General features: G+C 36.8%; 2 protein-coding genes across 2 annotated transcripts in view; one reads left to right on the top strand and one right to left on the bottom strand.

Annotated features, from left to right (window-relative positions):
* LOC109410275 (uncharacterized) overlaps positions 1-22954 on the bottom strand; it is a 140485-nt gene that overhangs the window by 49080 nt on the left and 68451 nt on the right. The window lies entirely within an intron of this gene.
* LOC109408796 (uncharacterized) lies at positions 996-11646 on the top strand. Its single transcript, XM_019682184.4, has 2 exons — positions 996-5786; positions 7253-11646. Exon 2 carries the CDS (start codon positions 7263-7265, stop codon positions 11568-11570), a length of 4308 nt encoding a protein of 1435 aa, XP_019537729.3. The 5' UTR covers positions 996-5786; positions 7253-7262; the 3' UTR covers positions 11571-11646.

The following is a 22954-nucleotide window of genomic DNA, read 5'->3' as shown; positions in this document are numbered from 1 at the left end:
TTTAACATGAAAAAATATAATTTTTGTCACAAAAACTCAAATAACTCAAAACCCTACCCTATCTTTTACCAACGTATTTTTTTCAGGGAAGACGGTCCATTGTATTAGCAAACTACCATACAAATTTGGTGATGGTAAACTAATAAACAAAAAAGTTATAACATTTCAAACATTTCACAATTTTCACATTCGGTAATTTTTTTTTTCGGTGTAAATTATTTCGGCCGGAAATCGCAGTTTAATGCTGATTTTATTGTTAATGGCCTTGCGTTAGTTGTACAATTTGTTTTTATTATGTATTATGTATATTATATGTATAGTAATGTTTCGATTTTATCACGCCCTCCGCGCATCAGTCGTTTATTCATTAATTTGCTGTTATATTTGAGGACAAGTGTTTTCCCTCTTCTTCAAGATGAATGTTGAAAGCGTTTTTTGAAACGTCAAAAATATTAAAAATGCGTATAGATTTTGAAAAATATTTCAAAGCATTTTTGAAAAGGTGCGTGATTAAATTGTCTAAACAGATATCGCAGATGGTACGATGGTATGACTCTCTACACTTGGCACTTCTGGCAATTTCTCAGTTGTTGTCGTTTTCGAACTTCCTGCGCCCTGCTTTATCGATGATATACAGATTGCTCGTTTGTCAAAGTTTAGACGGTAGGACGTGCAAATGCGTAATTTTGTATTCAATGTGGACATTTGTACAGAACCAGTCTCTTTCAGTTTATCTATGGTGCTTTCGGTGAGATTTCGTAACTCTTTTGAACATTTGTTTTCCATCAAACGGCCAACAAGAGAGCGTTGAATTGTTGAACGTTAAGAAAGCGACTAGTCATGTTGTTCGTTAGATTATAATAAACAAAATTAATTTAACTGACAAGTTTGATGTCGTTTGCTTGGCTGAAGAAAATTTTAATATAAAATCTTTAATAGGGCACTGCAAGAAATCATCTCTTTCTCTTTCACTCCTACAGAAGTTTTGTAAACAACAAGGGCCCATATAGCCGAGGCGGTAAACGCACGGGTATTCAGCATGACCATGCTGAGGGTGACGGGTTCGATTCCCGGTCGGTCCAGGATCTTTTCGTAAAGGAAATTTCCTTGACTTCCTTGGGCATAGAGTATCTTCGTGCCTGCCACACGATATACACATGCAAAATGGTCATTGGCAGAGGAAGCTCTCAGTTAATAACTGTGGAAGTGCTCATAGAACACTAAGCTGAGAAGCAGGCTTTGTCCCAGTGAGGACGTTACGCCAAGAAGAGAGAGAGAGAGAAGGCCAAGAAACGTCAAAATCCCATACAAAATCAAAACAATGCAGTGCCCTATATCCACAGCGGTAGTATTTTTTTTTTTTGCTTTTTCGTGAGCATTGTCATGGTATGTACACAGACAAACAAACGTAACACTGGCGAAATTTTCATTGACCATGGCTTTAACGATCATTTTAAATCTTGGTTGTGGCTTTCATAACCAGAAGCGCGCACATCGTTTTTCTTTGCGTTTAAGGTGAATATATAACGAAGCCACACCTTAAATTTTCAAGAGCACAAATCTGATGAACCGAATGTCAGTTTGCCCTGAAAAGTTGATCGATTGGTCACCACCAGCGGGTTACCAATCGATCAACTTTTCAGCGCAAACCAACTTTCGGTTCTTCAGATTTGTGCTCTTGAAAATTTGAGGTGTGGCTTCGTTATATATTCACCTTAACGTTTCACACTAGCACCTTCAGTGTTTCGTGAAACATTTCCACCACCAGGTGGTGGTAGTGTGAACTGGACGATGGATTTTCACGAAAATTATTCTAGGTGTTTCGTCTGTTTGTGGTATGTACCTCTCATGCATTTGTTGTTGTTGAAGTTACTCGCTTTCTTCCGATCATAAAGTCTGTTCTCTAAGAGGTATTTTTTTGCAGATAAACTAGACGTATACGTTCACTTAAAACTTTTATTTTTCAGCTTTTGTCTTAAAAATAAGGTTTCTGCCATGACACGTTTCAACACTATTAAGAGATTTTTCACCAGCCGCGTACAATAAAAAGTATGACACTATCAATATTTTTGATCACAACACTGGATCGCGTCTAAGTTTTTTAATAGATACTATAGTAATTATGAATAATCAAATTAAAATATCATGAAAACAACTTGTTTAATTCAGGCGGTAGCCTTTACAATAAAATCAGCATCAAACTATAATTCTCGAAATAATTTACACAGAAAATAGTTCTTTTTGTTACTCAATCTAAAAATTGTGAAATGTTTTAAATGTCATAACTTTTTTGTTTATTAGTTTACCATCACCAAATTTTTATGTTAGATAGTTAATATAATTGACCGTTTCCCCTAAAAAAATAACGTTGGTAAAAAGATAGGGTTTTGAGATATTTGAGTTTATGTGACAAAAAATATTTTTTTAATGTAAAAAAAAAAAGATTTTTTTTGCAGTGTATATTTTTTTGGGAACCACAATTTAGTTATCTAATTTGCTGAAAAATTTATAACAATCGGACAATCCGTTTTTGCTGTACAGCTTTTTGATTATTTTTGAACCATTTTCGCATACACCCTTTTGAAAAGTTAGTCGTGACTGAATATGAAGATTTGATATCGAAAAATAGCGATTTAGATAATATTGAAAAACTGTGCAAAGTTTCAGATATTTTTGAAATGGTCGCTCAGGATCGACTAACATGACTCCGTGGAATTCCTCAGAAAGAAAAATCTGACAAGATCATGCTGAATACCCGCGCCCTTACCGCATAGCATATGATGGCCTATTCGAATCTTATTCTAGCTCATTTGCCGTTGTTTCATCTGGCAAGGATGAAGAGGAATGAAAGTACAACATCACTAATTTCTCCACTTACACCAAATTTACAGAACATTCTGCCCATAGAACTACTCAGAAAAATCACCCAAGCGGAAAACCAAATCAACTCCCCGACGACGCATTAGCATACATTTACATAGTATATAATCTCTTTCTCTCGGTAATATCGAGGCAGAAAAGAATTTACGATTCAAGACGGAGGTCACGGATGGTTTTGAGTCTTTGTGTACGACGGCAACGAGCAAGACTGTTGTCTATTTAGCAAGGCAAATATGAAATACACCGCCTGTTGATAAATACCACCAGGGTCGAGTTTCGTTACTACGGAATACGGATGGTTGACTGTTGCCTGTTATGATAGTGCCACACCCAAAGATAATGGCAAGGATTAAGGATTAAAGTACAAAGTGGTGACCACCCCTTCATTATTCTTGATTGCAAGCTTTCCTGAACACCTCACATTGAGTTCAGAATCAAGAAAGCTTGTATGGCCTTCGGGCAATGCCGGCGTACTTTTGGTACAACTTGGGGTCTAAAACCCAAGTATATCAAAAGGATTTACACAACTGTTGTTCAACCGATAGTGAAACTGACTTCAGAGACCTGAATCTTCAGGATATTCTGTTGTTCTTAACCCACTGTGGTAAAGAGCTATAGGTTTTTTTTCGCTTTATGCGTTATTACAGTGCCCTTTTCAGGGCGCTGTTTGAACCCATTGTGGTACGCTCATGCGTTAGTATCCTCTTCTAGGGTACTTTTCCTATTTCCCTACCTGTTCTTATCCCCATCCTTATCTTTATTTCCTTCCTTTTCCCTCAGGTGGATGATGAAATAGGCTATTATTTTGGCGATGGCACAAATGTCGCAAATGGAGGATAACGTGCCTCTGGAGCCGGCATTCTTATACCTGATACCGGGTCAATTTTTACCGTATGTTGGGTCACTGTTGGATTAACATCGAACAACTGTTGGGTCTATGTTGGGTGTGGTGGAAAGAATAAAAACTGGTCAAATATAGGTTAATGTCGGGTTTGACGTCATCAATTATGGTAAAAGCACAAAACAATTGTTGGTCGCACATTATGCTTCCTAGCTGGGGCTCAATTGATATTCCGATGGTAAATGGGAAAATGAGAGGTTGCCTATCTCAATTTCAGCTGAAAATGACATTCGCAACACTGCAGGAGGGGGGGGGGGTTAATCCCCCCTCCACACAAATATCCCCTTAACTCCACTCACTACTTCAAACCAACCTTATACCTAAATACTCCAACTATTCTGAACACAATCAAACTGCATTTAGGTAACGTTATCTACATGAAGGGACTTAAATAGATTTTAACTACAACATGGATCCTACCTAAATGGAGGTCCCAAGGTACTTTTTAAAAGTGTAACATATTGCAGGTTAAGGTTAAGGTAAAAAAAAACAATATCTTTTTAAATCGTGGCTAGAATCGAATGACTTCTATGCAAACATGTAGATTAAGCCATTTTGAGAAACTGTGTCGAAGACGGGAAAATTTTATGTCCAAAACTAACAAAGCTTAGTAAGTGCTTTTTCGTTCTAATGTTTTTGTTTCAATTTTCTAGGGTTTACAATGTTTAGCAAAATTGTAGATACTGTAAAAATGCATGTCTTTTCTGAAGACTGTAAAATTCTATCTCATCATCCAAAGGTAGTACGGCCATTTTTCCACTTTTTGGTACAAATCAAGTCTTGCAACTTTAAAAGTTGCAGATACTAGCAGCTAATTTTTTGCATCACTCAAACACTCATACTCATACACTATCGAAGCACATAAGAAACATAGCGGGATCGCGCGGTATTCTTGAATTTTCAAATAAACAAAAACCTCTTTAAATCGTTTTTTTTTTCAGCGTTACTTTCTTGATATATTTTTTGGATATGTTTGATGTTCTGCAAAGTTGTATAGGCTTCATAAATACATGTTTTGAAGAAGATTGCAAACGACGCACTCTTTTATTAGGAGCCTTTACTATCAAATTTAAGAGATAGAGCAATACTGTCTTCCGCAAAAATATGGATTTTTGAAACCTGTATGAGTAACTGTTTGAGTTAGGGTGCATGTACCAGTTATCGCACTACCTAAGAAAAGCTATTTCTACAAAAAAAAAAAGAAGAAGACCGACGAATGTCACCGATATGTCAAATAATTGATTAGTTTTCATACTTTACAGGAAAAATATAAAAATGGAGCCAAAACTACTTTAAGTGTTTATTACGGCGTGTGCCAATAATAAAACCCTGTACCAGTTATGGACACATTCGTTAATTTGGGTTCCACTTCGCACTATTTACATGCATTCCTTATGGGATTAGCCATAACGGGTACACTATGACAAAATAGGGTGCAAGGGAACCGAAAAGTTAAGAAAAGTAATTTATTTCTATCCTAATTTGAGCAAACTGTGAAGTTTGAATTATTGCAACCATCTTTTGTAAACGTGATCTGTTGTTCACGATTTTTTTCTTGTTGATTTGTATCATCAATGGTTGAAAATCAACTATGGCGAATTTGAGGTACTATAGCCACAACTGGTACACTGAGCCTATGTACAGTGTGCACTTTTGCCTAGGATTACTCTATGAAGCCACATCGCTGGGGTAGAACATTTTTCATTTGTATTTCTCATTTGTCCTTCTCGCACATTCTTCGATCATTATCTGCCATTCATAAACAAAATCTACCCGCCATGTAGATCTGCTGGGTATGCGTTTGTTGCTGCTTTTGTGCCAGCAAACGGGTAGGAGAGGAGATCTTCTACCTAACACCAGAAAAAGATTCAAACTTCGACGAAAAGGATCAGTTATCGCCGGACCTCAGCGTATTCAAAGTGTGCAAGTCGGAAACCAGTAGTGCTACAGTGTGTTTATAGACGATTGGGCTTGGTCAAGAATTGAACACAGCAGGATAATTAAGGTATGTAACCATAGTTCCAAAGAGGCATGCATAGTGTGATAATACAAGTGACTGCAATTGCCATGATCTGAAAAGATGAGTTATAATAATAAGGAGGATATTTTATCGATTAACTTGTGAACAGGGATTCCAAATTGCTAATTATTTGAGATCGTCCATCTTTTCGACCAGGGTTGAACAAATCTCATTCAATTGACTGGAATTTAGCGGAAATGGCTGTTTTTAGCATTCATTTTCAGCTCCGCGGTGAGATATGTAGGGTTTTGCACCATTTGGGCAGGTGTACCTATTTTGGGCACTTGCCGCTATAACTAAGTCAATTTTATACCAAACAACTTAATTTTTGGCACACGGTGAGATACGCACAGCATCTCACCTTATACTAAAATTCACATCAATTGGTATGAAATTGACTTAGTTATAACGGCAAGTGCCCAAAACAGATACACCTGCCCAAATGGTACAAGATCCTACTTGAAAATGAAAGCAGAAATGCTTTACTACTTTCTGGAGATAATGACTGCACTACATATCATAAACACACTCGCTCTGCGCTGATGGACGCTTCGTGTCAACACTGGCTGCATGAGTGTGACTAGCCCATAGACCTTGACGGCGTTGCAGTGCTGCCGCCTGGCAGGAGTCGTATGGCAAACGTGAGAAAAAACGAGACAAAACACGTTTGTTTATACTTTTGGTCGCACACGGTGACAGATACAAATGGGATTTCCCTTTGGAGTGAGTGCATTTTTGCTTCCGTCAAAGCCAATAAGCAAGCGCAGTTGATTTCTTTTGAATGTCTTTTGAGAGAATGGTTGTTCTCTTCTCACCACCATGATGAGAGAGGTTTCAATGTCAAAGGTCAAAAGCGGTGTGGTGAAAAGACAAAAACCAAAACTCCCGTTGTATGGATGCTTTGTAATTTTTGTAACCGTGGTTTCAACATATTTAAATAATTTTCCCAAAAATAGAGAATATCAGCACAGACAAACAGACACGAAAATCCATCGCCCAGTTTATACTGACACCACCTGGTTAACTTGTTTCACTGCGTTGTGCAACATCTCCAACAGAAAGCGCATGTGTGAAACTTCAAACACGGAAATAAGACGATGCGCACGCCTAAATTTAAAATGATCGTTAAAACCATGGTAGATAGAAATTGTGACATGCAATGTGTTATATACAGATTTATCTGTATTATACAGAATTTTGAGCATCCGTACAGATTTCGTTTTATATGAAATACAGATCTTTGAGCTAGAGGGGCTATTTTATTTTTGTATAGGATACAGATTTTTCATCAAAATCTTGTATGGGATACAGATTTTAGGAAATAGCGATACAGATTTTTCAATAAATCATCTGGCATCTGGAACCCTTACTTAGTGTGCCATAAGTAATGATTTACGTAATTTGATTTACGCCTCTGACTTACAAGTTCTTTAATCGTTTTTTTTTTTCAGATAAACAATCATGATAACGGATCGCGGCCACCGTCCAAGATTTTTTCGGGCTATCCACAATCCGTACAGTGAACGAACCATCAGCAATCAACAAATTGACGCTCCAGTGCACCAAGAGGATGTGGTTAGTTCAACCTTGAAACAGTGCAAGAAGCTGACAAACACAACCAAAGATCAATACATAAAACTAAGAAACTCTGGCGCCAATGGCTTACCGTATTCTGCCAAGCTTTTGTGGGGAGATGCCATTTGGAAACTGCACGGAGAGGGATGTTTGGTCACCATCGGATCTGACTACGTTGCGCAGGTATCCATCGAGAGCATCCCTGAGCTGAACGATGCAAGTGATTTTGAAGCCTCGAAGGAATTACTCTTGGCACATCTGAAAACGGTCAATGTGCTGTTCGATCAGCTGAACAAAGAAACGACTGACATTGTTGGAGTAATTGAATCTCTGCTACATGACCTAGCCACCGACTGTGCAACGTACCCAAATAGTGTAAAATGTTTACTGGAATTTTGGAGAATCGCTAATAAGTATAATTTCAAAATATCTGTCAGGTTTTCGGAAGAACTCGACATGAGTGAAGTCATACAACATAACCAACTAAAGACAGCTATAAAAGAATACGTTCAAAAACATCAGAAACTGCAAGAACGAAATCTGTTTCAAAAAAGCAAGAGTTGGATTCAAGGCTTCTCAAAAAAGAACAACTTCTTGGAGGAATTTTTAAAATCCGCAATCAAGAATCATGCAGTAGCTGTACTAGAAATATGCCCATTACAACTTAAACAAAGTATATCGATATTGAAACCGCCACGTAGCTTGCTGCTGGGTGGAAATGATGTCAAACTGTTCAGTGATTTAGAATGTGTCCTAAATGAAAGTGTTTTCAAAGAGGTGTTGCCAAAAATTCAAGCGAAATTCATCAAACGGGTCAATGACATCAAACTCACCGAATGCTATCAATTTCATCCTCTCGTGAACACTGTTTACTTCCACGTCTGCAAAAGCATGTTGGAAATTGCTAATCTAGTCCAAACAGAACTCAGCGTCCAAAAACCGTTAACGTACGAAAACGAATGGATGGTGACGAACATAGAAAGTAGTGAAGGTGCAACGCTGTTAACTAAAAGTTATGTAACTCAGCTTCAAAAGCTTGTTGAAATTGCAAACCATCTTGAACCAGGAAAACTCACCGTTGGAGAAAATTTCCCCTATGAGCTGCAGATCAAACTCTTCAAGTCTTCAAAATCCATTCATAAAAATCTACGTATATGGCTCTGTTTGGTAGATGCAACAATGATGAAAATATGCCAAGGAAAAACTGAGCGAATTGAAGCGTACTCGGTCGTACTACAGAGGTTCGTGAAGTTTGTGTCATCTAAAGAAACAAGAAGCGAATCACAGGAATCACTACGCTTAGTTGCCCACAACACGTTGGACTTTGTAGCACATGTCGAACAATCCGGACTAGGAAACAATACAGTAGACACGGAGATTCTTCAAAAACAAATATCTCTCATGGGACCAGTATTTCCCAGCGACTCCTCGGCATTCTCTCGGTATCGAGACATCTTGGATGTGTTCAAAAACTATTGGCAACGCTTCAATGAAGTTCTTCCCAAACTGGCAAACAAATTGGAAGGCGACCATCTGAAGCCACAGGTCGACGAGATCAGAACCAGTCTTACGAATATCGTCTCACAAGTATTGAACAAAAATGCGCAGTCCGAAGATGTGATCGAATTCTTCCGAGCATACAACGATCTCTTCACGGACTTGGAAGATTTGACCTTTGAATGGTACGTGCGTATTCCAAACCGGGAAATTAAGGAACAGCTACTGCAAAACACGATCATCAAGAGAGTCGAGAACAGCCTCAGCAATACTGACAATGAGTGCTACCAGGTCCAAAAAGATCTGATCGATGAGTTCATAAAAATATTTGCAGCAAATGAAATTCCTAAGTACTATCCAGTTGAAATTGTGAAAACTTTGCTGATTTATATCAATGAAACAGGACAAAAACAAGCATGGATCAATGGGCAACCATTGTCTGATAAATGTCAGTTAGCTGTCACAGTCCTCTTGATCAATGCCGTCAGAAGCTCTCTTCTATATCTCAAGGAACAACCCGACTACATCGACTTTGAAACGTTTCTGAAAGAGACTATACAACCTTTCAGCTGTGTAATCAATCAAAGCGATTCCCTTGAAGATTTCACCAAACGTGTAGAGCTAATCAAGGAATCCTTCTGGTATATCCGCAATCAGAACTCCATCGGAATCGACAAGGCCTTGCAGCTATTCACACCACACAATGAAAATGTCAATGAAGAGCTTTTGAAATCGTCTTTTGTGCGATATCATGATCAGTTCCTTAAATATATGGCGGAGAACAGCGTGTTGAACAGCACCGAAAAAATCGAAAATATTGTGCAGGATGTCCGTACCAAAGTTAAACCAATGCTCAGCTCTGAATGGACTACAGAGTTCAAGCAAACAGTTCTTCCGGAAATTCTCGCAGGATTGGGATCCGTGTGGTCAATCATGATTTCGAAGGACGTGGCCAGTTCTGGAAAGTATCTGCAACCACACTCGATACAAATTCTCAGCATTTTGAGGTTACTGAGTGTTGATAGAGAAACAACCGGCGTCGAGAAACACCTGGCGCAGATATTGACCGGTCAGGGTAAATCATTGGTGCTGGGACTGTCAGCTGCTCTACTGGCCTTGTTCAATCACGATGTTGTGGTCGTTTGCTACAGCAAATATTTAGCAAGCCGCGATTTCAACGACTTCAAAGGCTTGTTTCAAAACTTTGCCGTCAATTCCAAAATATATTACCAAACATTCGGAGATGTGGCTTGGAATGAAATGCATAATCTGTACGAGAAAGCCACCAAATACGTGAGCAAATGTATTGGGATTCCCGATAACAAACAAAAACATACAAGTTTTGCTTCAAACTTGGAAAATACTGTACTGCTGATCGATGAGGTAGATGTTTTCTTCTTGGACAAATTCTACGGCAGTACTTACAACCCCTTGTTCCTACCAATAATTCACGGACTAGGAAAAGTTCAGCAACAAATTTGGAAATTTGTGCAGCAACCTGGCTGCGACGTAAAACACGAAATCGACACATTCATGCGACATTCCAATGAGCCTGATATTATTCAGCTCAAGTCTCTTTTGCAACGATCAAGACAGTATACTTTGATTGACATGGACAAAGAAGCTACAGAAGTTCAACAAACAAATATGTCGTTATTTTCGGAGCATCTAGAGGCAATGATTAATACTGCAAAAGCTGTAAATGAACTAGCCCTCAATGATGATTTGATTCGCAGCTTCAGACTAGATTCTGATGGTAACATTACGCATAAAGATGAACTTGGTGTATTTAGGCCAACTACTTTAAAAGGTTACTACAACGCATTCATGTATTTCAAACTACGGGAAAACAACTTCGTACAAAGCGCCAATGGAGTGAACAACTTTGGATATCTTTTAGTAAAAACTGCTTCATATTCATACTCCAAGATCCCGGAAAAATTCCCATTAATCTTGGGAGTCACCGGTACTCTGAGTGAGTTGAATGCCTTCGAGAAAGACGCCATTGAAAACCATTACAAAATTTCGCAGAGTTCCCTCATGCCTTCATTTTTCGGTAATTCCAATCTAAAGTTTAACCCGATTCACGATTTTCAATGCCACAATTCCTTAATCGAGTGGAGACAAGTGATCTTTAGTCGAATCAACGCAATCATCAACGCTCAGAGGGCCGTTATCGTGTTTTTCGATAGTGAAAGTGAAATTGCCGACTTCAGGAAAGATTTTCAATCACAGCTGGATCGACTGAACGAAATCACAATCAATACAGAGGCCAAAACCCGAGATCGATTCATTGCGGAAGCGGGCCTGAGTCGAACTGTTACCCTGGCGACTCGCGAGATGGGACGCGGCGTGGATTACAAGTCCTCGCTGTCAGTGGAGAAAAACGGTGGAATCCATGTCATCCAGACGTTCTTTTCGCTAGACGATAAGGAGGAAACACAAATCAAGGGACGCACGGCCCGAAAGGACAATCGGGGAAGTTATGAACTGATCGTGTGTCAGACACATCTCGCGTCGCTCAAACTGACAAATTTGGTTGACAAAGTCGATACGATTAGCTATGCACGGCTATTGGACTCCAGAAAGAATCGAACTAGCAAAAAGAGTACTTCTAAGATACAGAAACTCAATAAGGCGAATGAACTGCACGAAAAATCCAATGAATTTTACAGAAATATAGATATAAATGTTTGAAAAATAATTCTGCTGTGTAAACAATGATTAAAAAAAACAAATTCCCCTTTCAATAAAGAATTGTTCCCATACTGTATCTCTCGAACTCGGCGTCAATTCGTCGATTCTTATTCAAAATTGCAATTCCCAATAAAGTTTAATCCGAACTACAAACAAATCAGGTAACATTATGTCTCTTTTGTCCCAATTCCGATGTTTCGTGACATAACTAAAAATGTGTCAATCATCGATAGTGGTACAGTGGTAAGTAAGTATAAGATTTCAGCACAAAATTCAACCTATAAATTGTTTTCACCAAATGGAGGCCTTATTTGGGTTAACCCAAGAAAACCTAGATTTTTACCACGGAATGGAAGTTAAGTTATTGAATGTGTCGGAGCCTTTTCTCAAAATCTTTTTTTTTTTAACACGGACACGTTTAGTATTTCCAGTGAGCTTTTCGCTCTTTGAAGGAAGCACGACACTAGACAACGGACTAGCATGCAACGCCCAGTGGCACAGCCGAAAAGTTTTCCTGACAGCTGCGGCGGGAATCGAACCCGCGCTCCTTAGCACGATGCGACTAAATGCTAGGTGAGAGTAGCTGGCCCGGCAAACGTTTTTTCTTCCTTTGCAGCCATGAGTATAGAAAGACAGCTAGGCCGAGAATCACTTCATTTTGGGGTTTCAATACATATCGTGCCGATTGTCATCGATCATCAGCCTAATCGGAGTAGTGATTTTGAGACATACTTATTCTGTATCTGAGATGTGCTGATGCCAATACAATGGTAATATTAGCAACAATCTCTATCCTGTAACTCTTACATCATTCATGAAAATAGATTTGGAGTGGTTGAAAATGTACAAAATTTCGAAGTTGAGATAAGAATGATCACTTGAGAGTTTTTCCAAACTCCAGAACTGCAGAAGAAAAAACATTATACGTATATATGTCCCATTTTCATGATTCTCATAATGAAACTAAATCTACGACCATACTACACATACCCCCAAAATAACAATCAATCAAACTGTATTGCCCGTCAATTAGCTAACGATGTTTGCCAGACGTTCCAAGCCACATATCCGCTGCTAACTGGTATGTGGCCGGGTTTTGGAGACTGCCGGCGTCTATAGGGCTCAACTGGTGTACAACTATTCGCAACGATAGTTCCGAGTGCATTGGACTTTTATGATCGGTTTCATCATCAAATCCAAACCGGGAACCGCCTTACTCCCAGCGTGGTGTGGTAGGGTAGTGGACTACTTGGGCAGCGGTCGGTATTTTGGGCACTCTTCGCTATAACTCAGTCAATTCCAATCCAATTGACTTGAAATTTTGTACACGGCTAGATACTATACGTATCTGATCGCGTTCCAAAAATTGTGTCCATTGCTTCAGAATTGGCTGAGTTATAGCAGAAAAGTGCCCAAAATAGGACCCCTGCCGAGATGGTTCCACTTCCCTATTTCAAGCTAATTGGCACATTAATGTCTCATTCTGTGCAGCCAGCTCTTCATTAAAATGTCAGCCAGAAAACGTTGACTGTGAACACACAGGTTCAATCCGTTCCTTCGCAGCAGCTTATCATTTAATCACCGTCCATCGCCGCCATTAGGCTCCTCATAGGGGCGATGCAGGCGCGACAACGAACGATGACATCTCTAGGAAGCGGCGAACCATAGCTTCCGGCAAATACCTTCTCGGTACGAAAACAGTTGGAGCCAAACCAACACAAACAACACCCAACGCCAACACCCAGCAATGTCAACAACAACAGGCAAAGCTCGGACCGCACGCTCCCCAGTTCCATAGGGGCGAGCTTTCACCAGCAGGGTGACCAGGTGGGAAGAGTTAACAGAAGTCAAGAAAATTCAGGTCTGTTTAATAAAATGCGAAATCGTGGAGCGGACCTGGTGTGATGGTTAGAACACTTGACTATCACGCCGAGGATCTGGGATCGAATCCCACTCCCGACAAACTCGACAATTGCGAGTTCTTCCTTCGGAAGGGAAGTAAAGCGTGGGTCCCGAGATGAACTAGCCCAGGGCTAAAAATGCGAAATCCGGTCAAATTGTTTGCTTCGCGGACGACTGTAATACTCTCGCGTTCAGTATCATACGGGCGTGGGGCGTATCTACAATGATCGATTTCTTTTCTTCATCGATTTTCTCTTCGGATTATTCCGAGAAATACGACCAATATTCGGATTATCTCTTGGTGTGTTTCACCTTTTAATTGCGCAATAATTAGGGCGGAATTATTTATTTATTGTCGTCAATCAAATATATGTAAACCATGTAGTTTCACTTTATCTTAAGAACTACAGGGGATAGCCAAAATGTTTGGGATAGGCACCTTTTTTTTCTCTCACAAAAAAAGTTCAACATGCTATAACTTTTCATAGAGTGCATCAAAAAATCTCAAATTTTAACTGTTTGTCAACCTATTATATGTGCATCGTTGGTACAAAGTTGGGCTCGATTCATTAATCATTCACAAAGTTAGAACCGTTCACGCTATTTTTTAGACAAATCATGTTTGAGCTGTCATATCTCGGAAACCAGTGAACCGAATTGAATGAAATTTTGAACGTACACTAACAATATACAAATGCTTCACAAACTACTAAAACATAGATACTTTTTGAACGTTGAAAAAAGTTCTCATAGATTGACACTTTTTGGATTTTTTTCGAAAAAAAAAACAATTTTTTTACGTCAATGTCAATAAATTTTAGAGTTGATGTCCAAAGATTTTCCAATTCTGTTCTCAAGTTATCCTTAATCAGATGTATTAGAGCATATTAGGAGTAAAGGAAGAACACATTTAGTATTTTTTGTGTGGTATTGTAAATTTGACTTATTTTCCTTTATATGGATAAAAAATTCAACCCGGTATAACTTAATTCGCCGTGAAAAAATATTACATTTTATAACGTTGTATTAAGTATCAATATATTTTTGATAAACGTTAAAAAATTCATTCAATTCGGTTCACTGGTTTCCGAGATATGATACCTCAAAAATGAGTTGTCTAAGAAATAGTGTTTTATCCGAACGGTTCTAACATCGCGAAAAATCATTCAATCGAGCCCAAATTTCTACCAATTATGCACATATAATAGGTTGACAAGCAGTCAAAATTTGAGATTTTTTGATGCACACTATGAAAAGTTACAGCATGTTGAACTTTTTTGTGGGAGAAAAAAAGTTGCCTATCCCAAACTTTTTGGCCACCCCCTGTAGTTCACTTATATTTATATAACATTGGAATTATGCATTCTTTAATACGCAACTCTTCGTTAACGTAATGATCTAAAGTATTCCTTAAGTCTTGTCTTGAAAAATGTGAAATCAATGTGTTTACTGTATTCATTATAAACAAGCATAATTTGATTAGAGGGCTTAAATTTGGCATAGTCAGAACGGTGAAAATTAATAGAAAACTGCTCTCGATGACGCAAGTTTCGTGAGAGCTAGTAAAAGTTTAGTTTTGATAGGAGCTCAATAGCATCAACTCTGTATGAAATAATGTTTTGATAAACACATTTCGGCTAATTTCCATTCTTTTGATTTGCACAGCCGAGCGCTCAGCAATCGCAATTTAACCGAGATATCAGCAAAAAGTTATGTTTATTTATAGCAGCACCCATGGGTACCGCTTGCATCAAACATTAAACGTCAAGCGATGAGCTGAGATTTCAGCAAATGAACTTTAACCGAGATTCGCACAGCCGATCTCGGCATTCTGTTTTATGTGTGAAGGACGACTAGGACTAACATCTAAAACAATACAAACAACCGAAAAGGATTTGCCGGCCAAGTTATTAACCATCGAACTTTTAGCAGAACGTAACGCACATAAGCCGAATGATTCTCCATATAAATCAGACAAAGAATACATACGAGGAATACTTGAATCTATGAAAACTTGGATTGTTCTAACAGATACTAAAGCCTGCCCACCCCAACTAACAATCGCCAGCCACAAACAAGCATGCATGCTGAATTGTTGCTTTATAATAGTAATTATAGCTGAACTAAAAATATGCTAAACACATCACTGTACAAATGCTACTTCAATTGCAAAAGTAGCCAATGTTGAACTTTTCGTATTGGTATTAACAATGAAAACACTTTCAAAGCGTTTAATAAGATTTTTATTCGACTCGTAGTAATTCCTTTAGAGCTCATTCAATGGGAGGAGGGAGGGGATCTAGCGCTGTATTACGCTTCATACAAAATTTCAAAATCTTCCATATGAATGTTAAGGCTCAAATAACCACCATTCAGTCATCAACAATCATGAATTCTTCAAAAGCAGTTTTCTTCCTCTAAGTCACAAAACCGTCATTGAATTGTTATCCAGATGGTGGTCAGAGTGCAGTGATAAATTTTTATTAACATTGGTTGAGATTTCAGCGAGAAAACTGCTTATGAATTTTTGCTAAACGATGACGGTTTGTTTCCTCTAACGTGTTGTGTCCGTTCTCGTTGTCGCATCTCGTGGGTGTAAATAGTTCTTACGTGTGCACAAACCCATGAAATTGAGTGAAATGAAGGCTACGACCTCAAAGTGCTTTCGCCTTTATGGCCGACTAATTACGAAGAAAAAAGTGTTGCTGTTGGATATTCAGTTCCTTACACGGTGCAAGAGAAGACCCAACTAACAATCGCCAGCCGCAAACAAGCATGCATACTGAATTGTTGCTTTATAATAGTTATTATAGCTGAACTAAAATTATGCTGTACACATTACTGTACAAATGATATTTCAATTGAAAAAGTAGCTAATGTTCAACTTTTCGTATTGGTATTAACAATAATAATTTAAAACACTTTTCAAGCGTTTAGTAAGATTTTTATTCGACTCGCAGTAATTCCTTTACAGCATAGTTGAACAAGACTTTTTTTTGCTTCTTGTTAAGTTCATATTAAAATTAGTACATTTATCTGTATAATGTGTTGTTCACAAGTCAAATAAGCGCTTTCGTTTTATCATACTTCGACTCAGAGTACATGATGAAAAACACGTGTTTTTTACTGAACAACAGCTGAATTAATCTGTTGTTCAGTCGTTAATCATAACATTATGCTAATTCACCACTGCTGAATAGTAGCCGAAGTCTGATCAATATTAAACCACGGGAAGTTTCTGTTTTGATTTGAGCGCTGCAATTCATCATCTCTATAGGATAGGAAGGCATGCGGCTGACAATCGACGGGTCTCGAATTCGAATCTGGATTTAGGTAAATTTATGTGTAGTTATTATTTCACAATATTTGTTCACAGCATTAAGTTCCAATCATAAGCTCTCGTGGAAATTGAAAAATTTTGCATTTTTTTTCCTTATTTTTGCTAAAGCTGAATAAGAGCTTTACTATATAGTTGTAGAACGATTTAACAACAAACGGTTCAGTTGGTACACAACACTATGCTTTATAGTTTCTCCAAATTTGTGTGAACAAAACCCGAACAAAGGTTGTGCCTGAAAATTATCCAAATAGTATTCAGCATCATGCTGAATCAATTCGTCGTAAAGGTGCTTGTAAAATAAGTGATTGTTAGTTGGAACGTCAAACTTCGAACACCAAACCGTTGATATTACAAACAATCCAGTGGCAAAACATAGGGTATTGGTTCCCTTCCTAAGCATGTGGCTCCTACGAAAATGCATTCACTGTACTCTATTCTCCACCCGCAAAACTGTGAATACATTTTCACTACGTTAATTTCAGTTTTGAACGAGAAAACTGCTTTTGCATTTTCAATGATGACGATTATATTGATGACGAATCCTTCAACCTTAACCGATTTAGCTCAAATTTTAAACGTAGCTCCTATTATTCCTAAACTACTGATTCAAAAGGTAAGACTTGGCATTTTCCGAAATTTTAATTTTTCACCATTGTGGACCATCCTACTGGTCACCCTCCGTATGAAGCAAATGCCGGAAATCAAATGTGACGGAGCGAGTGCTGATGATTGATGGCCGCCTGCCTGGTCCGACTCTCGACTCTTGGCTGTTGCTCGCGGGCAACAGATTCCATCCATCCGTGTCACTTTGGTTTTGAAACAGATGACGACGACGCGCTCGGTGCCAGCCGCCGCCGGGTCTACTAGACGGATGTGTTAGCTCTTGAGATTAGCACGGATCACCCCTGTGGCAACAAAAAAAAAACAGGGGTGGCTGGATAGTTTATGTTTAGTGTCAGCCATAGAGCACATCATTTGTCGTGACTGGAAGAACAAATGGATGAACAACGGCAAGTTAGCATTTCGATGTACATACCGTAAGTCGAGGTGGAGCCGATTTCCACAATAACGCTTTGAACTTGAAATAATTTGTGAAAAGTGACCATCATTTGATAAACTAACAATTTTCACAGCTAATTTGGTTCATGTTTCTGTGTTCAATTCAATCCCGACCAGAAGCACATAACAACCCAGCCAACCACTTATCGTAAATCATTGTGTGGAAAAAATCGTATATTTTCATATATCGAATCAGAATTGTATAATAATATGTGTATTGGTTAACAATGATTGCGTAAAATCGCATTTTATGCCAAATGAACTTTTAATTACGATTTCGTTTCATTTCGTCTCCGATCGTAAAAGGTGCTAGATGCTATCGCACAGAATCGGATAGAATCGTAAAAACAAACATACATACGTTCTGAGTGTCGAGCTTCAAGTTCGGTAGCATCGTATATGTGATTTTTTTGCATCGTGAAAATTGTCGCTTTTCATCGTATATAAATCTGCTAAATCGATCTGCCTTCCTAGAGGTATGATCAAAATCGGTGCAATCGTATACAACGTTCAGAATATTGTATATTCTGATCCTCTTCTTCATACTTGCGTCGTATACGAAGTGAACGAAATCGTAGAAATCATATATTCATTTTTAAAGTCGCATATGATTGTTACTGTCGAATCTTAATTTCGGAAATCGTTAATGGAAATGGTTATTTTTTATTCATCACAAATTTGTTTTTTTTTTTGTTGTTTACACATGCCAACTATGATAGCAATAATTTCAACCAAATATGTAGGTTTTCATACTATTTATATACAGCAGATGACTTATAATAAGTGATGTATTTATTCCCACAACGATGTGAATTCCAAGAATCTTGCAAGGCACCACTTTTGGTGCCACTCAATGCACAACAACAACGCTCCCACCACAACCCGGGCAGAGGCTAATGGCAAACAAAGGACAAAATAATAACTGGTTTTGCCATCAGATCTCGTTTTACCATTCTTCTGTTATTATGAAAAACTTAAAATGGCAAATCAATAGCAAAATATACAATCAAAGTAAATCTTGTCATTGATATGTTATTCATGAATAATGCTAAATAACACATCAATAACGAAAATTACTATCATGGTAAAACTTGCAATTTAGCACTTTTTATAATTAATTGTATAAAATATCAAAACAATAACATAATTTACATTCCTAGCTATATTTGCCATTATTTTGATATTTTGAGAAACTATTTATAAACATTAGGCACCATAACATATTTTACTCTTAATATGCCATTAACTATTATATTGTATATTTAAAGCATAACTTTTCAATTCGACGTATCTCGCAAAAAAAAACAAATCCGGATTCTCAGCTGTGTGATTGATTCGCAATGGATTCTATTTGATGCACATCAATTTATGTTTATTTAGAACTCAAACAATTAAAGAGTATAATTTGTAAAACGACGTATCTATCTTTTTCGACGCAACGGTGGCTACGTTCATCAAAGTGAATTTGATTTTTAAGTTCGGATCGTTTTGAGTTTTTAATTTCCACAAAATAAAACTGTTTTTACATTGATTGATGAACTTAAATTTTATTGAAAAAAAAAGAAATAGCTCATTTTACCTTTCTTCTGCTACTTTGAAATAATAACTGAATCTACCATTATTTTAAAAATGAATTTGAACAACTAAACCTACCATTATTTTGATCGCCACATAAACAGCTAAATTTGTTCTTATTCTGTTATCAATAACTCAAGAATGTCATATGTTGTTATTCACCGATAACAGTTAATTTGGGTCTTATTTTGTTATCAATATCTCAATAATAACTTATTTTGTTCTTCAATACAATCCGCATGCTTTACCATTACTTTGTTATTACAATGGCAAAATAAGTTATTTTTAAGTTTTTCTGCTACCAAAATTTTGTTATTATTTTTGTTATTTTAACTCTTATTTCAAACAAACAAATAACACATTTTGCCATTCAAACATTCTGTTTTAATGGTAAAATTTTCCATTCTTTTGTCATTAAGCTCTACCCGGGAAGTCTCGCACTATATCATGCTAATTTTTATTCGTTTCATCCCATTCACTTTGAACTCTCTACTTCCAACTTGGCAATATTGGGTATACCCAATAGAGACAACGCGCAGTTCTCAATCAAAGGACCTAAGTTCGATTCCCGCTGAACAACAATTGTTTTTTAAAAATAAAAAGAGAAAATCGCGTTATTTACAGATATTCCCCTAACAAGCCCAGGTTAATCATCATCAATTGTTTTTTTTTAATTTGAAAATCTTGAGTCGTATATTGGTACACTCAATCGTAATAAGATCATACATAATCGTATATTTAGACGGATAAAATCGGCGAAATCGTAGATTTTTTTCGAGAAATCGTAAATCATGTTGTAATTGTATATAATGTATAATTGTATATATGTTTCGATATGTATATATGTATATATGTAATAAGTAATTGTACATATGTTTCGATATGGCCTCCACTTTAGTATGTATATGCCTGTTTCGTGCATTGAATACGATTTCTTTGGTGCTACATATATGTGACTATTTCAGTTGCAATTTCAATATAGACACCAAATTACTGGCTGGGAAGTACATAACAAAATTATGACAACTGTTGTTAGAAATAACAACATTTGATATAATTCTGTTATAATGATTTTTCCATGTGAGTATCCATAACATAATTATATTGACAGTTGTTATAATTTTAGTAACAAAATCTTATTTCATTTATTCATACAGATGTGTAACAACATTTTTTATATTATGCATTCTAATATAATTACTTCTAACATAATTTCGTTACACGTTTATTGCAATCTTTGTTAGATTTTTTGTAACATATTTCAGAATTTACAAGATTTTTTGTGTTGTCGCGAAAAAGATTGATAACTTTTATTATTTTGTTCTCTCGAGCCAAAAGATTTAACACAAAACATGTAACATTTTTTTCTGAAATATATAACAGAACCTGTTATGATTTTGTTATGATTTCGCATGTTTGGTCTAACAAACTTTGATAAAATCTTGTTATGATTATATCTTAACTTGTTATATTTTTGTTTAAATTGGAACGAGTTTTGTTAGCATTTTTGTTATTTTAACCACTCACGGTACATGTTTTATAACAACCGTTGTTACAAAAATCATTGTAGCAAAACAACACAACCTGAAATAATTTTGTTTTTCCCATCTAGTCGGGATGTTATGTCAATCTGTATGCTAGCGATCTGGAAATACATCTTCGAAATTTCTTTGTCACAAGAAATACTACACATGTAATGGACTTGTATCTAGCTTTCTAAAAAGGGGATTTTCACACATAAAAGTGGACTTTTTTCAAGAACTTAGTTACTATTTTTGAAGATAATTGCATACTTTCAGGCATTTTGGAAAGTAACATTGGGCTCTACCCCGTTCAGCATAATGCTGTTTGAAATAAAGCCATCTGGCAAAACGGTAATTTGGCATATGCCGTTCGGAATAATACGATGATTAGACTTCTTGGTAAGAATGTGCATAATCCTATGCCAAATGGCCATGATGCCCAATGACCATTATGACAATGGCTTTATGCCAAACGGCATTAAGCCAAATATGGAAGAGACATTTATTTCAAAATTCTTTGTTTAGCTGTTCCAATTGTGGAAAAATTGAATGAAACCCAAAATTACCAGTGGTTTTAACTTTGAACCCGAAAAGACCAATAGTGAAAGAATTTTTGAAAAGTATAGGTGCGTGGCATCACGGTTTAAAACCAAAGTTTACATGGGGAACTAGGGGTGTTCAATTCAGAAGAGAAGTTTTAGGTTGCATATTACGATCTAAACTTACTTGTTTCCCAACTAGTTTAGATTTTTTCTTCGAGAATTAGTTTCCTACTGTACCAGAGTTTATATAACTATTTATTTGGAAATACTTTATCTATGAAAATAACAGATTTTCTCTATGTCCATCTGACAAATATCATTCCAATAGAACAGCACAGATATTTGAAGTTGATCTAAACATTTGTTATTTTATTTCCAAAATAATTTTAACACATTTACAAGAACAGTTCCAAAAAAATGATTTTTGCGCTGTAATAGCCTAGAAATCATCATAGCCTGGAAAGAATAAATTTTTCAGACTACTGTTTAAGAAATTTCATAGGTAATTCTAGGAAATTCCTTTGTGAACTCCCCTTTGATATTTCTTTTGGTAATTCTTGTGCGAGCTCCTTGGTTAACCTGTTGGAACTTCTTGCACTTCTTGCAATTTCTTTAAGATTTCTTTCGGCAATTTCTTTGTAATATCTTTTGGTAATTCCTTTGACAACTTTTTTGTTAATTTCTTCGGAAAATTATCGACAATTGCTTTGGGAGTTGATTAGGTAAATCTCCAATCGAATTATTCGGGATTCCTTTGGATTTTTTTGCAATAACTTTCGGTTATTCTTTTCAGATTCAGAAATGTCTTTCTTTGCCAATTCCTTTGGAAACATTTTTCGAATGATTTGTTCTGGCTTGCAGTCTTAATAATTGGCCCACGAATTTATTTTCTTGGCTCCAACGTTTCGATCCCAATTAGGATCTTCATCAGGAATCTATTTTTATTTGAGTGACAGACAGAAACAATATTTAAAAAAAACAATAATTAATAGTACTTTTACATATAACATGAACTTACAAAGAATCATTCGTAGCTGTCCAAAAACATTGAGCCTATAGTGTTGTCTTAGTTTTGTCGTTGGGAAGTCCTATGAAAAGTTTTTTTGTTTTAAGTGTCATACTATGTGGTTTGCGTCCGAATTTAAACCGTAAGTTCTAGTAAGTAATCTAGTACTACCATCTGTACGCCTCCACTGTACTATGTTTTTTCGCCCACAATTCAATATAACACTTAAAACAAAACTTTAGACAACACTACAGGCAAAAACTAAGACAACACTACAGGCTGAATGTTTTTGGACAGCTACGAATAACTCTTTGTAAGTTCATGTTATATGTAAAAGTACTATTAAGGCGAAACTGGAAGCATTTCCTCACTTTTTCGTTCTTGATTTTTTATTAAATAACGAAGCAATATTTTCAAAATCAGTTTTCGTACACATG

Source organism: Aedes albopictus, chromosome 2 (genome assembly GCF_035046485.1).
Source record: "Aedes albopictus strain Foshan chromosome 2, AalbF5, whole genome shotgun sequence".
NCBI classification, from domain to species: domain Eukaryota; kingdom Metazoa; phylum Arthropoda; class Insecta; order Diptera; family Culicidae; genus Aedes; species Aedes albopictus.
Note: the sequence above shows the minus strand (reverse complement) of the source record. Positions and strands in the feature narration are given on the sequence as shown.